Source organism: Lepisosteus oculatus, chromosome 22, assembly GCF_040954835.1.
Source record: "Lepisosteus oculatus isolate fLepOcu1 chromosome 22, fLepOcu1.hap2, whole genome shotgun sequence".
Taxonomy (NCBI): domain Eukaryota; kingdom Metazoa; phylum Chordata; class Actinopteri; order Semionotiformes; family Lepisosteidae; genus Lepisosteus; species Lepisosteus oculatus.
Window position 1 is genome coordinate 14,242,317 of NC_090717.1, and position 19,784 is coordinate 14,262,100.

The following is a 19,784-nucleotide window of genomic DNA, read 5'->3' on the forward strand; positions in this document are numbered from 1 at the left end:
CAGCTAAAGAGATATTTCAAAACCACACCAGGGCCCTGCCAGAAATCAAGTGTTCTTCCAACAACCTGCAAGTAGCTACTACGCTGAAACATTGGCATCTTCATCTCGGTGCTTTATTGTTATTTACAAACGATGACAAAAACTTCTTAAGGCTTATTTATGAATGTCTGTTACATTTCCGAAGGTAAACACCCACCCTCATCAGTCTTTCACTGCAGTGGCTGTTACAATTCTTATCGCCAACAACAGAAGGGCTTTGTTCAGTGCTCCTGTGACAGAACCCACGCCCAGCACGTCTGCCTCCGGCGGCCTGGGCGAGCTTTTGTGCGAAACGAGAAAGCAGAGAGCTGGCAACAGCCAGGCACTAAAATCCAGCTCCTACTTTGTTCCAACGGGAGCCGTGTTGAGATACTTCAACGTTATTTTCATTGCTGACTAGTACTATAAAGGCAGAAAAAACAATCCTGCTGAGTGAGCAATGAAATAACATGAGGAAGTAAATTAGCAGCGCACATGTGTGATATATTACACAACGTTCTTATGTATCCAACATCACAGGCCTCTCAGTCACTACCAGTCTCTACCATTGCTGACCTGCAACACCCAAGGGCAAAAATCATCTTCAGATTAAGGCTAAGACGTACACAGTTTCCTTTTTAATAATAAGACTATGGAAGTAATTCAGAAGGCAGTGTCCTCACAGGAAAGCTTGATAAGGCTGCAACTCCACCCATCAATTTTACACATTTGAAAACATTTTACAGAAACGTTCATACTCTGTTGGAAACAGTACTGTAGGTATTATGATCAATAGGAATACAGTACATTTTAAAAAGAACTACACTGTCCTACTGAACATGGGTAAGATGACAAGAATATCTGGTTAAAGGATGCAGAATGAATTGATCATTTTATCCTTTGGCTTAACTCGACACCAGATGGACACTCCCGTGACAGGGACAAACCCCAGGCTGGGTGCAATCAAAGCAGCTTGCTGGCACAGCAGACCGAGGCCTTCTTCCTCAGCAGTCTTTGAACAGCTAGACTCCCATTTCACGTTAAATGCAGAATCTGCTCATTTTATCCCATCCTAGACGGCAGTGGGTATCAGCCCACAGCATGTTACAAAGCACGTTACTCTCGGTGAATAGCCTGAATGTAATCACAGTGAGCTTGTGGCACTGAAAAGCTGACAGCAAGGAACATTCCTTGAGTCTCTCTTCTGCCATACATATTCAAATCAGCTTTTTATCATTTTCTGCAAAGAGTTTTTGAACTGCTACACATTTAAAATAGTGCATCTTCTTCTAAAACACTAACCTGGATCAGTGGCAGTTTATCCTTCTTTACTGATTCTATTTATTAATGGGTCAGTGATGAGGAAGAGTTTAGCACAAGGTATGAAAGATCATCTCCACAATGCCTTCTATTTAAAAATGTTAAAAATAAAATACAGTACAGTAAAATAAATAACCACAGTTCTGCTTCAGATATGATCTTTAATCCTCTGTGAACTGTGACAGTCCAGGTCGAAGCCCAGTTGTGTGAATGTTGTAAGAAACGCTGCTCCCATCTCCTGTCTTGCAGTAAAGCAGCTGCTGCTTTCAAGACGTGGGCATCTGGGAACAGCCAGAGGTGGGAATTCACAGGTGCAGGTCAGGTCCTGCATCAACAGTTCAGTCTCCCCTGCCTGAGGCGCCAGGGTGCCCCGCCAGGGGGCACCGGGCCTGCAGCGGCAGGTCTGTGGGAACTGGAGGAATGGGGCGGGCCTGTCCACCTCAGGTGGTCCGCTGCCGTTTGGTTTCACCCGAATCCTCCGGCTGCTCCTCGGGGGACCGCTTCCCCGGTGAGAGCGCCCCCTGTTGGTCCTGTAACACATCCACAGGGTAGAGGGAGGCCACGGTGGGGGGGGGGCTGTCCATCTTGGCCAGGTGCGTCTCCGGCTCCAGCTGGACCTCCACGATCTCCAGCCCGGCCAGCGCCCCCTCCTCGCCCTCCTGCCCGCCGCCCTGCGGCGAGCCCAGGAAGGAAATGACCCCCTCGCCCTCGCCCTCGCCGTCCTGGGGCAGGCTGAGCTGCAGAGTGGCCCCGTCGCCGCTGGCGGGCAGGGCCGACGCCCCCCGCAGGACTTCCTTCCGCAGGGCAGCCAGCTGGGTCTGCAGCAGCTCACGGTGCTGAGCTTCCAGCGTCTCCACCTGCACACACACACAGCCATGAGCAGCCTGTCTCTCACACACACACACACACACACACACACACACCCACACACAGCCATGAGCAGCCTGTCTCTCACACCCCACACACACACACACACAGCCATGAGCAGCCTGTCTCTCACACCCACACACACACACACACACAGCCATGAGCAGCCTGTCTCTCACACACACACACACACACACCACACACACACAGCCATGAGCAGCCTGTCTCTCACACACACACACACACACACACACACACACACACAGCCATGAGCAGCCTGTCTCTCACACCCCACACACACACACACACAGCCATGAGCAGCCTGTCTCTCACACCCCACACACACACACACACAGCCATTAGTAGCCTGTCTCTCACACACAACCCCCACACACAACCACACAGCCATTGCCAGCCTGCCTCCCACACCCCCCCACACACACAAACAATTCCAAACCCCCATGCATTAAATTCTTCTTTTATTATTTAAAATGTGACTATGTAAAAAAATGAAATTTCTTAATTTAGCATAGTCTTCCTTCTTTTCATCAATGTAGCATTATTACAATCTCAATTTTCTTATTAGTCATATGATATGTTAGTTTGGGACAAAAATCTGAATTATTTATGATACATGAAAAAAGTCTGATCTCCAAAACCTGCTATGATCCAACTGAGTAAACCCCTCACAAAACAAATACCGTGTTAGAAAGCAGAAAAGCACACTGTGGTTTTCCAACATTGTCTATATCCAGTTCCAATACAGGATAGTCAAAAAACGCATGTAAGCAAGTTTCTTCCAGTTATAATAATGAACTACACAGTATCTTCAAGGTGACCGCTGTGTTCATCTATAATGTGCTGTAGCTGCAAACACTACGAAACATTAGAAGTAAACTCAGCCAATATTAATTCACAGCATCTGCACATACATGTACAATTAAATGAGTTTTGGCCCCAACAACTACATCAGGTGATTCCTGGAACAGGAAGCAATTTACTGGTGCTCATTCACCGGAAAGCCTCAAACATATATACATTTTTTATGCCCAATATGGGCATGTGAAAATACATATGCAGTAGGCCGCCACCAAGACTGCAGAACTCATGTTCACAATGGCACTGAAAACATTTATTCTGCACCAAAGATTCTGGGCCTCAGATAAGAAAAGAGGGGGAACAATTCATATCCTTGATATATACATCTAAACGTTCAGTTTTCTGCATGTACCATAGGTCCACACACATTGTGCACTAGTATGTACGAGTGAATGAAAGCAGAGAAAACATCTACAATCTTTGCATGCATACACTACTATGCATACATACGAACCAACACTCAGCAGCATGTGCTCTAAAGATTTCACAGGCCCAGACGTCACTGTGGAGATTTTCACCCTGGAGTGCAATCTCCACCTCTCGTTCACAATCAGGCACCGGACTCACTAGTTTACTGATCTTCTGTTCTGTGTCCTCCTTGGCCCGGTACAGCTGCAGCTCTTCAAACATCTTGATGTTGGCCTGAACCAGACCAGTCATCTGCAGGGGTGAGGAGATGAGAAATGGGAGGAGAGGGTCAAGGAGGACATGTGGACAACCCTCATGTGATACAGTACAGTCCATCTTACAGCACTGTGGGAGATTCTGTTCTCATCCCACAGCTGTAACCCTGCTTGGCTGAGCACTCTACATTTCTCCCCTTTCCCCTGGTTATTCTTATTGATCTAGATGAACATCTTCAGCTACGCTGCCTGTGCTTGGCATAAAAGTTCACCTTCTAATCCGTAGGAAAAAGAATTGCTACTTCCAGTAGGAAACATAATCTAAAATGGTTGAAAAGGGGTAATATCATACACAAGATGATTTATTTTTAATTGGATTGTCACCATGTACAGAATCAGGTACTGACTGAAATCACAAAAAAATAATAAACCATTCAATCATGCACTGCCTGTAAAATTTAAACCGATACAGGTAAAACCGGACTGAATTTAAGAAACAAATCTTTTTAAGCCTTTCTAACCCCTTTAATCTACTCTGACAAGAAAACCCATTTCAATCCCTTCGCTCCCACCCCCCTGAGCCCTTGAGGCGCTCCTCTTCAGTAAACATCCTTTTCACCTCCAACTCTCACGGCGTCTCCTCCAGCCTGCAGGGGAACAGGAGAGCCTCCTCCCCTCCCCCACCCCTCCCGCTTACGTGATCTTTCAGCTGCTGGATCTCTGTCCGCAGCTTCTTCTCCATCTCGTCCTTGTCCTGCCTCAGCGCCTGGTTCTGCTGGTGGAGCTCCAGCAGCTGTTTCTCCAGCAGCAGGCCCTGGTCCAGGCTCTCCCCGCCCTGAACCCGGGTCAAACGGAAGCAGAGGAAGATAAAGGACCAAAACCAATCACCATGAAAATAACGATGAAGGGTGGAAGAGGAGCTTTCATAACGGAAATCAATGCTTCTGCAATAAACAAATAAAAACAAATATAAGTTTGTTCTTATGCAGCATTCAAATCTCTATTACACATATAATAGTAGGAAGCTGGAAAACTGCAGCTGAAAACTGCCCTTAGATCCACAGGAAACCACAAGCCCCCACTGTTATAGAAATGCTAGAGAAAATGGCTGTCCGGGCAATGGGGAAAGCAATTTTAAGCAAGAGGTAAAACACTAGACTGGAAGGAACAGAAGACATTTCATGTTCTTAAAGTTTAAATTCCCAGCTCCACACTTAATAGACAAGTCTCAGTTTTTCTTGTTACAGTTTACTTGCTTGAAATATAACGGAGCGAAACGAGAGCTTTCTTTCCCGAAGAGAAGGGAGGCTGCCTGGGAGTGAGCAATCTGAGAAGACAAGTGGAGTTTCCTTGAAGTGTGTGCACCATTCCATGTACAAGCAATAGTGGAAAAACAAATGAACCTTTATATGCCAGCAAATATTACTAGTAACACAATATTGCATGATCGCAGCGTGCTGGAACGCTGTGAAATCATACAGAAACGTGTACGTAGACACTGATGCAGGAAGTATATGTGAAACACTTACACATTGTGAGAAAGACAAGATGTAAAAAAAACTGAACTGAAGTGAAAAGGCACCACTTGCCTGTGCTGCGAAAGAACACAGGCAGGAGACCTGAAATGAATTGCACTCTGTTTCCGTTGGTCTGCAGGATCAGTCAAACATTTAGAACACGAGATCTCTCGGACTCTGTGGTGCCCCGGCTGTCCCTGTGCTGAAGCCACTAGCGCGACATGCAGTGAAAGAGCAGGGGCACCGCGAGGAGCCACTCGGACTCTGCTCGAGGGGGGGTGCCATGCAGCCCTGTCTTCTGTTCGCCACATTGCAGTGTCTCTTCCTTCTGCTGCAGGCAGCCGCCCCCCCATCCTTCTCCGAAACAGGAAGTGCAATCCAGTAATTAAAATGCTGCTGACTCACCTCCTGCTGCGAGAGCCGTGTTAGCCCAAGGTGACTGGCATCACCTCCCTCTCCCGTTCAAACAACCACTGGAGTTAAATATATCCCAGCAGCCCTGGCAGCCCTCGAGACTCCAGGGGCGCAAGAAATCGAGTGCGACCCGCTTTGAGCCTAGACTAAACTGTGCTCTGGCATCACATTTTACAGCAATATGGTAAACTGTTGCTACGAATGTGGTGCTCAGATAAATGTGGTGGATTTCTGACACTTAGTCTTGATTTGTTCCAACTTTTAAACACCTGAGTGTTTCTACGGTACTGGAAGCCTGAGGCAAAGACTCTAAAATGGTTCAGCAGTGTCTCGCTTTCTTTTCATTCCATCATCAAAGACTGACAGTCTGAGACTCAGCAGACGCCCTCATCTAACAGTCTTTACTGGATTGCTGAGGGTGTTACAGTGCTGTACTCTCCTCCGGGTAAGAAAATTAAATGTCGTCTATCCTACGGCGAAAGCTCATCTGCAGGCTTTATTGTTTTCCGGATAAACACACAAAAAAATATAATCGTGTTTGTGTCTGTATTTTCAACAAAGCCACAGGTGCATTTTGGAGCCCAGAAAGCAGTCATCCTGATTAAACAGACAGGACGAGCTGGCGCCAAAGGACACAATACAGCACGTAAGCACTGCAAAAATGTTTAAATCAACTACAAGATAATGTTTTTTTATTTCTGGTTTCATATTATGCACCACAATTTGCCTTTGTCTTTTTAGGTTCAGAATTATTCACCCATCCAGTTTCTAACTGCCCTATCCCAGCAAGCAACGGGTGCGAGGCAGGCACGCCAGCCCATCACAGGGCACACATATCTACAAACACACCAGGGCAACCGGCACGTCTCGGAGGTGTGGGAGGAAACTGGAGCGCTTAGAGGAAATTGAAGTGAACACAGGGAGACCATGCACACTCCACACAGGGCTCCAGCACCACGAGCCAGCAACACTCACCACCTTGACACCCAGGTTACAAATTATTATGACCGAGACGTGTCTCCTTCAAAACAAATCAAGCTTGTGGTACAGAGACATGTTAAATTGTGGATGATTTATATTTTATTCATTTTTTATGATGCACTGGCTCAGTTCCCAGTCTCAGCTCCTCGGCAGCCACTCCCTTGCCGACTCAGTAGAGATGTGAGCGCGCTCCAGCCCCCCCCCCTGCAGAGCCATGGTGCACGCTCAACACAATGACACACAGCCCAGGCTGGAGGAGCAGCCTGTCTGTCCCTCAGGCCTGCAGGCCTCTGAAAGTAGCAGGAGCTGTAGTTTTGCCAAGAGGGCCCCGTGCAATTAATCCTAGCCCTGCCTGGCAGCACTCAGCCAACAGCCAACAGCCAACAGCCCAGCTCACTGTCTGCTACTGGCATGGCACAGACTCAAACATATCTCTCTAGGCATTTTTTCAGAATCAAACTTCCACAGCTCACAAATCCAGCTCACAAATCCATGGTCAGCTTTGCTGTGCGTCCCATCAGCCCCAAAGGCAGACCGGAGACAATTTTCTCTCCAGCTGAGCTGAAAGGAAACCAGGCCCGCAGAACGGCTGAGGCTCGTCTGAGCACAGGGTTCGAGCCCGGGTCACGTCACTAGCCGACTGTGACTGGGATTACCCACGCAGGGCTCCCTCAGCCCTGGTGACCCCTGCAGCCTCCCAGTCACCTGGTGAGCATGCGGGGCTGTGGGGGAGGGACGTGTGGGGCCACACAGCCTGCAAACACAGGCCTCTCCACTGCAAGTCAACAAACACGCAACTGACGACACAGAATCAGGTGGGTATAACAAAAATAATCGGCAAATCGAAATCTTAAAAAAGCTGGAGCTGCAAACCTGACCAGGAAGGAGAAATTCTGTTGCATACGGACAGTAGCGCCCCGGAGGTGGTACCTGCTCTGTGACCATGCTGGCCGTTTCTTCATAGACCAGGTTGCCAGTCTCTCCGTCGGGGTCCATGAGGACCAGAGTCTGTCTGCCCGTGGCCTGTGGGGAGGGCCCCACTGTCTCCTCCGCTCCCACTGCAATGCCATTGCTCACACTGCTGTCCTTTAAAGAGGCAGAGACCACAGACGGCCACGTCGGTTCATTCAGTCAGGAGACCCACACCCATTGATGCTGAGGAGCACAGCTTAGATGTATAAATGTATAATAACATATCACACTGCACAAACTGCGCCTGCGTGAGTCTCCAAAATCAGAAACTCAAAGCAGAAGGAAGTTAAAGACCTCTAGCTTCAGACTGCTGCTAGGCCACAGTTCATGTAAGGGTGCAAACAAGGCTATCAAATGTGAACCATTGCACACACGTGTCCTCTTATTTAAACAGAAAGAAAAAAAAAATTTTTCAACAAGGACACATTTCCCTTTAATCTTTTGGAAATATCTTTAATCTAGGCTAGATCAATTACAGCATGCATGCGATGCTTGAGTTTTGCACTGCATTAACGGTACATTTATATATGACTGTATATCATGTAGTGGATGTAACCTTTCAGCAGGATGATAATTGGTTCTGTACTGCGCTAAAGTATAAATCTCATGTGCACCATCGTTCTCGCGTTAACGAGGTGCATTTGGCCGGTGAGCAGGCCAGGACATTTTTGACACCCAGTTCCTGAACTCCCTCTCCACCCTGGCGCCACAGCAGGCCCCTGGCGTACCTTGGGCACCTCGGTGAGGAGAGTCTCCGTGCCTGCGGCCGTGGCAATAACAGTCTGTGCCAGAATGGAGCCGATGGTGCTGTAGTCCCCATTCGAGCCAGCCGTGACGGGCAGTCCGCTGTAGGCCTTGGGATGTGCCTCCGCACTCTGCTCATAATACTGCCGGCTGTTAACCTCCTGGGAACAGACAGACCACAGGAGCCCAGAGCCCCCGTCAGCTGCTACCCACAGCCACAGGGCCAGCTGCGCCCTGGAACCCCAGCGGCTTCATCAAGGTCACGTTTGCCACCCAAACTGGAAACACGTTAGCGACACGCCTGGGACCATCTCACTGTCAGTGTGCATCACGAATACTGTCAGGCACTCAGGACTCACAGCATTATTTGTTTTGTTACACTTTGGGGTAAAGTTACAATACTACTTAAAAGTCAATCACCAGGAACATTAAAGTTCACCATTAACGGACACCACATTAACAATTCAAGTTATATACTGATTGTTAGATGAATACCATAATCCCACAGCCTAAACCGAAAGTGTCTGAAATTCCTTCCTCCCACACAAAATTAAATACGACAGACACGTAAAGTTCCTCTGTGTTAAAATGCTACATCAAATGCTGACTCAAATGGTGAATCAAGACTTTTTTTCTGAAATAGATAAGGCATCAATCGAGCAGTCCTTAACTTGCCAAAAAAGCCAACAAAACACTATCGTAAGCACATAAAATGTGATCATTTAAAAAAACAAGTTTTTTTTTTTTTTTTGCTCAAAGCAAAACTTACAAAGACACTATTCATGCCCACAAACCCAATGGTATCGATACCCAGTCCCATAAATGTAGCAGGGGAGGACAGCTGTCTATCAGGAAAGTGCTGAGCTTTGCCTTTATACCTCTGAGCCAGGCAGGTGGATCTCAAGAAAGACACATCTGCAACTACTGTTTTACAAACACAACTCATAGTTTACACACTCCTGGCTGCCTTCAGCAATAATATTAGGTAATTATGAAATGGATTTTTTTCATTACATTCTCATCAAATCTGTTACAGTTTGAGACTTGGCAAGAGCCCTGAGAACCAGCAGCCCTGCTTCGATCTGATGAGCTTTAGACATGCTAGAAGCCCCGTAGTGCCTCTCTGGTGCAGAAGTGCCAAATGAAGGAGCATCAGGTGCCCTCGCTGACATCACCGCAAACCGCAGACATCAGGTGTAACAGCAGCACCTGCAATTCTCCCAAGAGCAACAGACCCCTGGCCAACTAGCACCCACCCTGTTTCACCCCTGGGAATCTAGGTCATGAGGCTCATGATGTGACCCAGGTTCGAACCCTTGTTTGAGACCCACGGGACTCAAGCGGTGCTCGGCGCAAACACTCTTCTGGCTCTACCTGTACTAAAGCTGAGCTCCTGTTCACAGTTCGGCCCCCCGGGACCCGATACCTGGGTGATCTGAATCTGGAAGGTGGTGTGCGGGTTGCGGAAGTGGGTCTTGTAATGCTTGACGGCCTCGTCGCGGCGGTTGAAGCCGTTTCGGCAGCGGTAGCAGTGCCAGTGGGCCCCTTTGAACTTCTTCTCCCCTTTGATGGTCCCCACGATCTCACAGTGATTGCAGCAGCGCAGCACCTTCAAGCCTGAGGACCAGAGCAGAGGGCAGAGGCAGTTCATGACACAGCTCGGCGGCAGACTGACAAGGCCCAGCTGTCCGTATTGCCTGGTTATTGGAGCCAGACCATACTGGACCAACGTGACCAGAAAGACACACAAGCGTTTAATAATTAAGAATGGACTGCAGAGGACAACAAACAGGCCTAAATATATCTGGCAGATCAGACAATGAAAACAGAGAGATGAAATACAGTATAGAGCTGTAAAAGTGGCTTTCTACCAAGTGTTGATCCAAGGGTGACAGATTTCTAGAAAGGCACTTTATGCCATCTTCTTTTCTGTAAGCAATGATTCTTCTTTGAATTCCATTTCCTTTCAACACAACTCACCCAGCAGGCACCTCTGCTCGTAGCTGGACAGGCCCTGACTGAGCTTTATCAAAGGGCACCAAAGAAAGTTTGCTTTTCTCTCAAATACCTTAGAGGAAGCTAAACATAAGCTACTTTTATGCTATTTTCAAGCTGGCAAGGCAAAAAAAAGCACTCAAGCTAGAAAGAGTAGAGAACCGTAAAGAACATAAAAAACAAGAAGACGCAACAAGGAAGAGGTGACATAAGAGGAAAAGTGGCAGTTATATAAGTGGTTCCTTTGAGTCCCGTCTCGTGCCTTTCTAACTGCCTCTGCGGTCTCCTTCCTCCGGTCAGCTGCAGTGTCTGAAGCTCCGTGATCACAGCTGATCAATACCTGGGCTCGCTCATTTCCGCAGAGGTCAATTGGCAAAGGAGACCCGGGCCAACTGTACAGAATCAACCAAGTGAGGTCACTTTCTGACAGATCAGCAGACAGACCTACATGACTGTTTCACAATGTTATCAAAACGTTTCAATGTGTTTGGTCCCAGGTATTTACCAATGCAAGCTGAATGGTTAAGTGGGTTTCAAAATTTCATTTATGCAAATTTCACAGTTCAGCCACACAGCACGAAATTCTCTTTCCTCGGCAGGAAAATGATACCCATAGGACTGACAGTTTGCATAGATGCAAACACAGGCCCTTAATCACTTCCTCTGGGTTTGCATGAGTGCATCGCTTTGAAAAACACGACCCTGCTGACTTTAAGTTTGCAGCAGAATTGTCCCTATGCAATTTCACACTTTGAATAAAAATAACTTTCACTAATCCAATCAGATAGACTTCCTTATTATATGACCAAATATATTTCCTACAAGGTTTCATGAACTAGTACAGCGTTCTGACTTTCTATTGGAAAATGCAATTCTAATCTCTCACACTTGGGAAGAAGAGGAAATTTACACAGCTACTGTACATGCATCCCCTCAACGTGACAACACCTGCATTTTTTACAATTACAGTCACCCAGACTACGCAAAAATAAAGGTCTTCCAAAAATCAGATGGCAAATTTGAGTCCACTAAACAACAAACCAAGCAGTCTAAGGAGAAACTTTCCCCTTTTCATTATCCCACAATTAGGCTGGCACTGCAGTAGAAAATAGTTACAGAGTGCATTTTCTTTATCAAAACTAGACAAATACAACATTTTAACTTTCCTTCAGAAGATAAACAAAATCCTTCTAAATATAACAGTTCAACCAACATTTACTGAAGGTGTCAAAATCAACAAGTATAAAAAACAAAGTTCCTTAGCGTGAGTGCAGGCAACACAGGGAGAACATGCAAACTCAATACAGACAGCACCCCTGGAACTGTGGCCAGGGCCCCAGTGCTGTGAGGCGGCAATGCTGAGCACTGCACCCCCATGCCGCCCCCATCAGGTAAAATAGAACACAAAGTGGGGATCAAGAGTAGCAGAAGAAACACATTTGTCATTTGCTACTACACATCCATCTGAACCATGATTATTCATTGTGACACAAACCAATAACAACTACATAAACACTATTCCCACCAGCTTTTCACTGGTCTAAAAAATGAAACGCAAAATATCCATCAGTTTTCAGTAATTCCCTCCCATCAGGACGTACGAGTACAAGACCTGATCAACAGAGGACATGACACAGGGATGAAAACAACACCTCAACCACCCACGAGAATACCAGAGCAGGGCAGCTAATAGGAACCAAACTGTTTGGCAGCTTGATTTTAGATGGTACAAGATCTTGAGGTTACACTGGATGAGCAGAAAAGCAATATCCTCACAGCTTCACAGGCTGAGATACTTTAAAAATCTTCCAATACCCAGCACCTTGTGTCGGTTTACAGGAGAGGCTCAGGCTTGTAAAAACTCAAGGCAATCAATTTGCTGCGCAAAGGGAGTCTGACGTTTCCTTGCACGCTCTGTGACGGCAGAGCACACGCAGTCGCACACATGGCAAGACGCAGCGCCAACAGCCCCCTTGTCGAGGCCCTACGGAACGGGGGGCGAAGCACCTGCGAAGTCGATGCCTTTGTCCACGTGCTTGACTCGGTAGTGCGCCCGCAGGATGACGGGGTCCTGGTAGGCCTCAGCGATGCTGCAGAAGGGGCAGTGCATGTGGGAGCCCTTGGCCCGGGCTGTGCACTTCTCATCCTGGCACAGGACCGGGTTGTAGCTGTGCTCCGTGCCCTTGATCCTCACAGAGGGGTGCGCCTAGGATGTGCAGAACAGTACTGTTACAATTGCCTGCAACGCAGGAGAAACAATGGGGTTTAAAACAGCCCGCACGCTGTTCTTGTACTCGTCTCGCTTTTATCATTCAACATGTCTGGAGCAGCCAGTCGACTGAATGGGACCTCCCAGCAGCAGGCAGTGCACGGCTGCACGAGAGCTTCCCTGACCGGCCTGTCCCCAGTTGCCCGTCCTGCTGAAAGCTGGAGGAACCGGCCGAAGGTCCACCAATCTCACAGACCACTGCCCTGAGCCGAAAGCCCTCCTGCCAGACGAATGGAATGGGACTGGGCTGCAGTCCGCCTTGTTCAGGCCCACTCAGTCGCTGGGAGATGTTCCTAATTTTATGGCCTTGCGCTATTCATTCAGAGGCCTCTGCACAACGCCTGCATTCGAGGCTGTAACACAGCACGTTCTGCAGTTTGACGTATGGAAGAGCAGGCGAGAATTTGGTTCCAATAGGTATGTCTGCTCCATAGAGACGTGTGTTTAAAGCGATCAGACCTAATGAAGCAATACGTAAAATTAAGAAATCCAAACAATGAAGATAAAACGAAAAATGAAAATGGTCTGGAACAGGTTTATGTGGGGAATATACTGTACAATGTAAATCCTAATACAATCTGTTAAATATCTACTGAACCTTAATTTAGCACAAATTATTTGATTAAGCACAATTAGGGTACACTGAAAATGATTATATAATTACATTACATATTTATCATGAAGACATTAAGGGTGGATGATAAACTAAAAAATGTTCCTCATATTATTTTAATCTGTTAAAAATATACATTAAAATAATGTGTCATTTAGATCACGTTTTACTTTCACCTCTGTCACATTTTTGCAACTGGGTGTGTGTTGCTTGCACGATATGATATTTTAACTCACAGAAATATTTTATTGGTAAAAAGCAAAATACAATACAATTCATATCACAGTATTTTACAATCTTTGCAATTTTTGGCCTTTGTGTAATTGCTAAGTTCTGTTAACAACAAGTCTTAACCAAAATAAAGGAATGTATTGATCAGAATGTTTATAGATTATAAAAAAGCTACATAGAAAAGATTGTAATCTCTTTAGCCTTTATCGCAATACTTATTTTCCCAAACAATATCACTGTTAAAAAGTCATGTTGTGATACATGTTATACATAACTATCATCCAACCCTAGAAGACATGCTTCTTCACTAGAAGCATCACATAACACAGAGCACTGATAAGAGCAACGACTACTGTACACCACCTCTACAGATTCAGAGCCATGGGAACTGACTACTGACAACAAAGAAATGCGCGCTGTTCCCTGATGAAACCCTACTTATCCATAACCGTTTGAAAACTACCCAGATGCAGGCAAGATTCAAAGGAAATGAAGGGGAAATCTTCCAGCGGTACGGTGCAGGAAACAGCTCCTGACGCAAGGCTGGGAAGCACTGACAGCAGCTCTTCCCGGCGAGTGCACGCTCAGGCCGAGGCTGGCGCTGCGACAAGGACAGCGGGCGAGGGTCAGGCTGGCGCCCGCCCGGAGCACTGCGGCAGGCTCGGACAACACCGGGGATAACAGGGAGTGACGGGGCGTGAAGCTCCCGAGAGGAACACCCAGCGCACAGCTCATCCTGCTCCTGCTGCGCAAACGAGGGGGAGGGAATCAATACTGCCCCCTCCCGCACTCACGATCCAGCCCTGACCCCTTGCCACCTCTCTGCCAGACTGCAGCCTCCGACGAGGGGCTGGGAAACAGCAGGAACTCGGTGATCCAGTCTCGGGAAACAAGGAGACTCTCCTCTGCAGAGGGAATCGACACGAAGCAACTTCTCACAACCAGCATGGGACCACCCAGTACAAACCCATCACAGAATCTGAATAGCTAGGACGTTATAAAAAGTGAAACTTTTTTTTTCCTTCAGATAATAAAAAGATAGAAATTTCCCTATAGTTCTGAAGATGTCGCATTTCCTTGCGGCTGGACAGATTGAGTCATGAGCTTCTTTCACATTCTTTCTGAGAACAGAGCTTAAATGAGCAAATTCCCTTCATCTATAAAACAAGCCTAATACAATTAGTATGTTTTACCACATAACCCTACAAGGCAGTTCTCAGCAGCAGCATCTGCACGTTTCTACACTGAGCTTAAAGCCTCAAATGAAGACATCAAGCAGACAGACATTTTCTGCAAAGAAAAAAAAACCTGCCTGACTGAGATGCAATCCATCAACAAATGGAAAATAAATATCCTGCAGCCTTTCCTGCTCACAGCAGCATTAAAACTCAGAAGGGCTCTGTCTGCTTCCTCGTCAGCTGCCAGTCTCAGGGGGCTACTCTCTCTTGCAACAGTACTGCAGTGTCCTTTTGGGCGCATCAGCAGAACAGCATGGAAAGCACACCGACACGCAGCGCACTCACAGCCCCTGAACCGAGCACAGCGACACCGACACGGCACTCAGAGCGGCCCCCGTCATCACCGGTCACCACTGAAGCCGCCAGAAAAACAAGTACAGTCTTTGTTTAATGAAATTTTAATTAGCACCAAAACCCTGTCATTATACAGGATTGTATACAAAATATAATGAGTATGACAAACTACATAGAACATTTTCAGTCATGATGCTGGCTCAGAACTCTCTATCCCCTAATGCCTTAATTTCCACTGGATCAATGGTTACTATTATGGCTTTTTTTCAATAATGCAGTGTCTTTCAGGAACACAACTATCTCGTTATTAGGGAAATAGATATACCCATGGCAGAACGCTTTCACCACCTGAGGTGAAGATATTTCACCCCAATGACACAAGAAACGCAATCGGAGATCTGATTTCTAATGATTTTCCTGCTCTGGAAGCGCCACAATTCCAGCTTCCCACAAATACCTGGCATGTGGGTGAATTCCTGGCAAACCCAATTAGCCTGGAAGGAAACACTATTACCCTTCTGAACTGGACTGGGCTCCTCCAGTTCGTATCTCCAGGGCCTGCACAAAGCATCATTTTGGAAGGCACCAGCTAAAAACAGTTTGGCAGTTTTGTGAGTGTTTGACCTGCACAGTCATCCTTCAAAATCTCAGTCAGACATTAGAGAAAAAAAACTTCAAACTAGTAAGTAGTGAAACTGTGTGAAATGTCAAGAACATCTAAAAGGGAAACCAATCTCCAAAAACTCCAGAAATTTCAATATATAAAGGTTAACAGCAGCAGTATTTTACATATTTCTTACACTGCTGCATATTGCTTATTCGGAAATCAAAAACACAGACCTATCGACCACCAAATAAGATTTACCAAAGCTGAATAAGCTAACTAGAAGGGGATTTGAAGAAATGCGTCCACCTCAGTATGGACTTGTCTGTAGGTACCAACAACCAGGCTTGTTTTCACGATCTTTACATTTCAAACTAAGAAGATATGTTGCTAGACGAATTAGTCAGGACAGGCGAATGTTCCGAAAAGGAGAAGCCCAGACTCGTTACAACATTCAGATTAGGAGGGATTTTAAACACCGGGTCCCGCAGAGACGCAGTCCTGCGCGTTTTCATTCTAACAACACAACTCCTAACGATCAAACCACTGGCTCGGCTGCAGCCTTTCAAACACGTTGCCAGCTCTGTAGGTGCTGCGGATTTATAGAGAGCTATAACACCTGCAGGAAGGAAGCCAGCCAGGGCTGGAGCTGGGAGCCGGGCAGGGATAGACTGTACTGCGTTTCTGCTAGGCTGTCCAACCAGGAAGACTGCATCTGAAACAAGAGGGGATGTCAAAGCGCCTGACAGACTTGTTACAGCTGAATCTTCGGATACTGGGCCCAGCATGGTCGGAGCTGGGTGTTTAAGGGTGTCGAAGTGGCGCAGACTCGGGGAGAAACAGAGTGACAAGTGAGAGCCTGTTTCCTCACACTTAGTCCACTGAAAAGAAACACGAAGTTCAGGCCGAACCACAGCCCAGCTCCTGTGCTCCCCCTACGCGTCTGTCTCGAATGACTGTGCTAAATAGAAGTGGGTGTGTACTACTGCAAACAGAAACATACATTTACATTTCTGATCGGGCAGACCAGTTATATTCTGACACCAAAACGCAACTAGAAAAAAAAAATGATATCCACGAAGAATGCATCAGTACGTCTCGACGGTGGGAATAAAATATCGTAACGCTAAATAATCGCGCCTCATCCTCACAGAGCTCACGTTAAAAAGTCAAATATTTCTACGGAACACCTATTAACACTGTGGTAGCAACGGATAAAATACATTGCACACAGCAGCTCTGCCCAATCTCTCAAGAAGCTACAGCAGTGAAAAGCAGTCCAAATCAACACACAAGATATTTTAAAGTGCACTTTTCTTGCCGGTTTTTTTTTTTTTTGGCATGACTTCATAACTGCAGTTTTAATTCCCGAACACGCACATACACTTGCGCTTTTTCGCGTCGGTGTCCCAAGTGCAGCTCCCGGTACGCGTTTCGCGTTGAACAATAACACGTCGTGAGAAACAGCGCCCCCTGCCGGGCCTGCATGAGCCTCCCGCTACAGAGCGGCTGTCCCCTCTTTCGCTTCGCCAGGGTCCATGTTTGACTTTCCAGAAATTCCGCTAAAAAACCGTCTTTTCACCTTTCGGCCATCGCGCTCTCTCCTTCATGCAGGGACTCACGGGTGCATTTTAGGCGTTGCGCTTTAAAATGTTGCGGACTTTCGGGAGAAACAGCTGGTGCCACCCCCGCTTTTTGCTCTTTTAAAGCTTGGAAAACGTAAACCACCAAAAGGCCTTGCTTGGTTACAGAAGTAAACATTAGAACGAGCCGGGGCCCCGGAAACGGCTCCGCAGAAACTTTGAGCTGCTCCCTCGCGTACTTACGATAAAAGCTGCCATTTCCCCCGAAGAGGCGTTACAACCGAGTCCCGTGTCCGGCTTCTAGCGGCTTTTTCTCGGTTTAAACCAGCGGAACATAGCGCCTGCAGGGTCCGGGCTCTGCGCTGTTCGTCATCGGTAGCTGCACACACAGACTTGCGCCACTTGCGCAGACGGGCTCCGTAAGCTACGACAGTGACGTACAGCGCTGGCGGAGCCGGGGGCGCAGTGACGCTGCACGGCTTCTGTGCGGCTTCCCTAATCAACGAAGGAGTACTCGCCAGACCCTCCGGCCCTTGTGTGGGATTTAACTGGGGAAAGCAATCTACAACCGTGATTTTTTTAACTCTCTGATTAGCTCATCTAAGATCACAAATAAAGTAGTGTACAGACATAGGCACAGACGCCAACAAACTTGCCAAAGCAGGAAGCGCTTTTGGAGGCGGACATACAGGACAAAGCGTACATGCATGCTCCCGAATGAAAGCTTTTCGGAAATATTTGTTTAAAAAAAAACTTGGCAATCTGTTTTATTCGAACCTTGCAACATTCGGGGAAAAGTACATGCTCTGAACCCTGTTGTCGGCGAAGTACCATGTGTCTTAAAATTAAGGCGCTTTTAGAAGCCACTTTGACAACAAGTGATAACAAGATTATACTAATGTTCTTACAGTAAATTGTGTAAGTAGTAATATGTATACCATGTACAGCTCTGTTTGGTGTTTTCTGTTACTGTACATGGAACTGATTCTAAAGGGCTTGCAAGTCAGCACAGGCAACATGAGTATAAAAAGTTATTATGAGGTAACTTAATTTGCTGTACAACACTTATAATTCTCTCTCTCACATGTGAGCCCAAGTTTAATGCAACACTCCTGGTTATTTACACTGTAAATGTCTGTGAAAAGCAGTACAGGTGTCATGAATAAAGTCCTCTTTCTGTCTTTTGAGAAAATACAGGGCCAGTTTCCTCAAACACCCTGCTAAAAATATTTATCTTCATGTCTCCAACAGGTAGGCAAGGAAAGGAAGTATTTGAATTCTGTACAGTTGTGCCCCAACTCTCTGTAACCCTAAAAGATAACCTTCTCTGTCCACCATAATGAGATCACTTTCAGCTAAACACTCAAATGGGACTTTAAGCACATTGTGATAGCCTCACACATAAATACAATTATCTGCAAACGTAAAAAAACACTCCCCACCCCATCCCCAATTAGTGCTGCATGTTTTTACAGTAGATTGTCTAAATAGTTGTGAGCCACAGAAATGTAAATGAATCACACATATAACTACCTATTTATGATGATCAATTATTCTAGATTACAATAACAATAGCTGTGATTCACTACATACGTCTGTAAAGTATTAATACAATACAATGATCAGAATCCCTACAGTTTTTCAGGTCAATAAAACATAACTGCTTCTCCAATAATGCCCTGAGATATAACACAAAGACTTAATTATTTAAATGCACAGTAACGGATATTTATAGACCTCCTCATAGCAATTAATAATTTTGACATTTAAACCCACAGCCCATCTCAAGGGACTGGGGAATAAAGCAAATACAAGTAAAGTAAATATTTTCACGCTCTTCAGGCAGTATGATGGCTGTACACCACTGAGGCTCAGTGGGCCCTGGGGTGACAGAACAGTTTGCTTTGTGGGTCATTTCGGTTGACAGCAGGGCTCTAAGGGAAGCAGACAGTGTGAGCGAAATCGTTGCTTGCAGTGTTCAAACACAGATCTGGAGTAAGAAGAGAGAAAGCTTGAAGATCCCATTTCTGTCACAGGGAAGGGTCGTCAGGTACAGTATGTGTGTTTGCTCATGCTCATCAGACTCCCATATTTATTCATATGTTAACCTGATTTGTGCAAAAGTAATTCTTGTTTTTACAGGATGTGTCCCAGCGCCACTCCTCTGGACTAGTGGGGGAAGACAGGTATGAATGCCACACTATGATGCAGCAGTGGACAGGCACTTGATGAGGGCAGGCAGAGACTGTCTGAGGTGAGAGCTTCAGCAGCATGACAGAAGCACAGATAAAATCAGAAGGGTCTGTATCCTCTGGCCCTCTTGTTTATAGGGTCTCCCTGCTCTTTTTAGAACCTCCACACATATTTTTATTCTGAATATGTTTTAACTTGATAATGCACTTTTTTCTATCAATAAAATCAGGTCATACTGTTTTCAACAGCTTTGGGTTGTTTGTGTTTATAATAGTAGATGTGAAAGCAGTGGCAGTAATAGTAGATTTCTGAGATGGATGGAGTTGTTAATCATCCATCCATTTCCTAAACCTCTTTATTCAATTCAGGGCAGACTCTATCCCAGCAGGTAACAGGCCTCAAGGCAGGATACACCCTGGGTGGGGTGTT

The 19,784-nt window shown here is 46.3% G+C and overlaps 1 protein-coding gene across 2 annotated transcripts; it reads right to left on the bottom strand.

Moving 5' to 3' along the window:
• Positions 1-91: 91 nt before the first annotated feature.
• Positions 92-17,586, bottom strand: LOC102686786 (uncharacterized). 2 transcript variants are annotated; one of them, XM_015366273.2, is made up of 9 exons: positions 17,406-17,586; positions 16,199-16,294; positions 12,338-12,536; positions 9,762-9,952; positions 8,320-8,496; positions 7,550-7,705; positions 4,405-4,542; positions 3,652-3,744; positions 92-2,195 (listed from the first exon to the last, which is right to left on the bottom strand). In XM_015366273.2, the coding sequence occupies exons 1-9, from the start codon at positions 17,418-17,420 to the stop codon at positions 1,779-1,781; spliced, it is 1,482 nt and encodes a 493-aa protein (XP_015221759.2). In that variant the 5' UTR covers positions 17,421-17,586; the 3' UTR covers positions 92-1,778. The 2 variants fall into 2 exon arrangements, with proteins under 2 accessions (XP_015221759.2, XP_015221760.2); XM_015366274.2 differs by lacking the exon at positions 16,199-16,294 and having other exon boundaries at positions 17,406-17,584.
• Between the last annotated feature and the right edge of the window lie 2,198 nt (positions 17,587-19,784).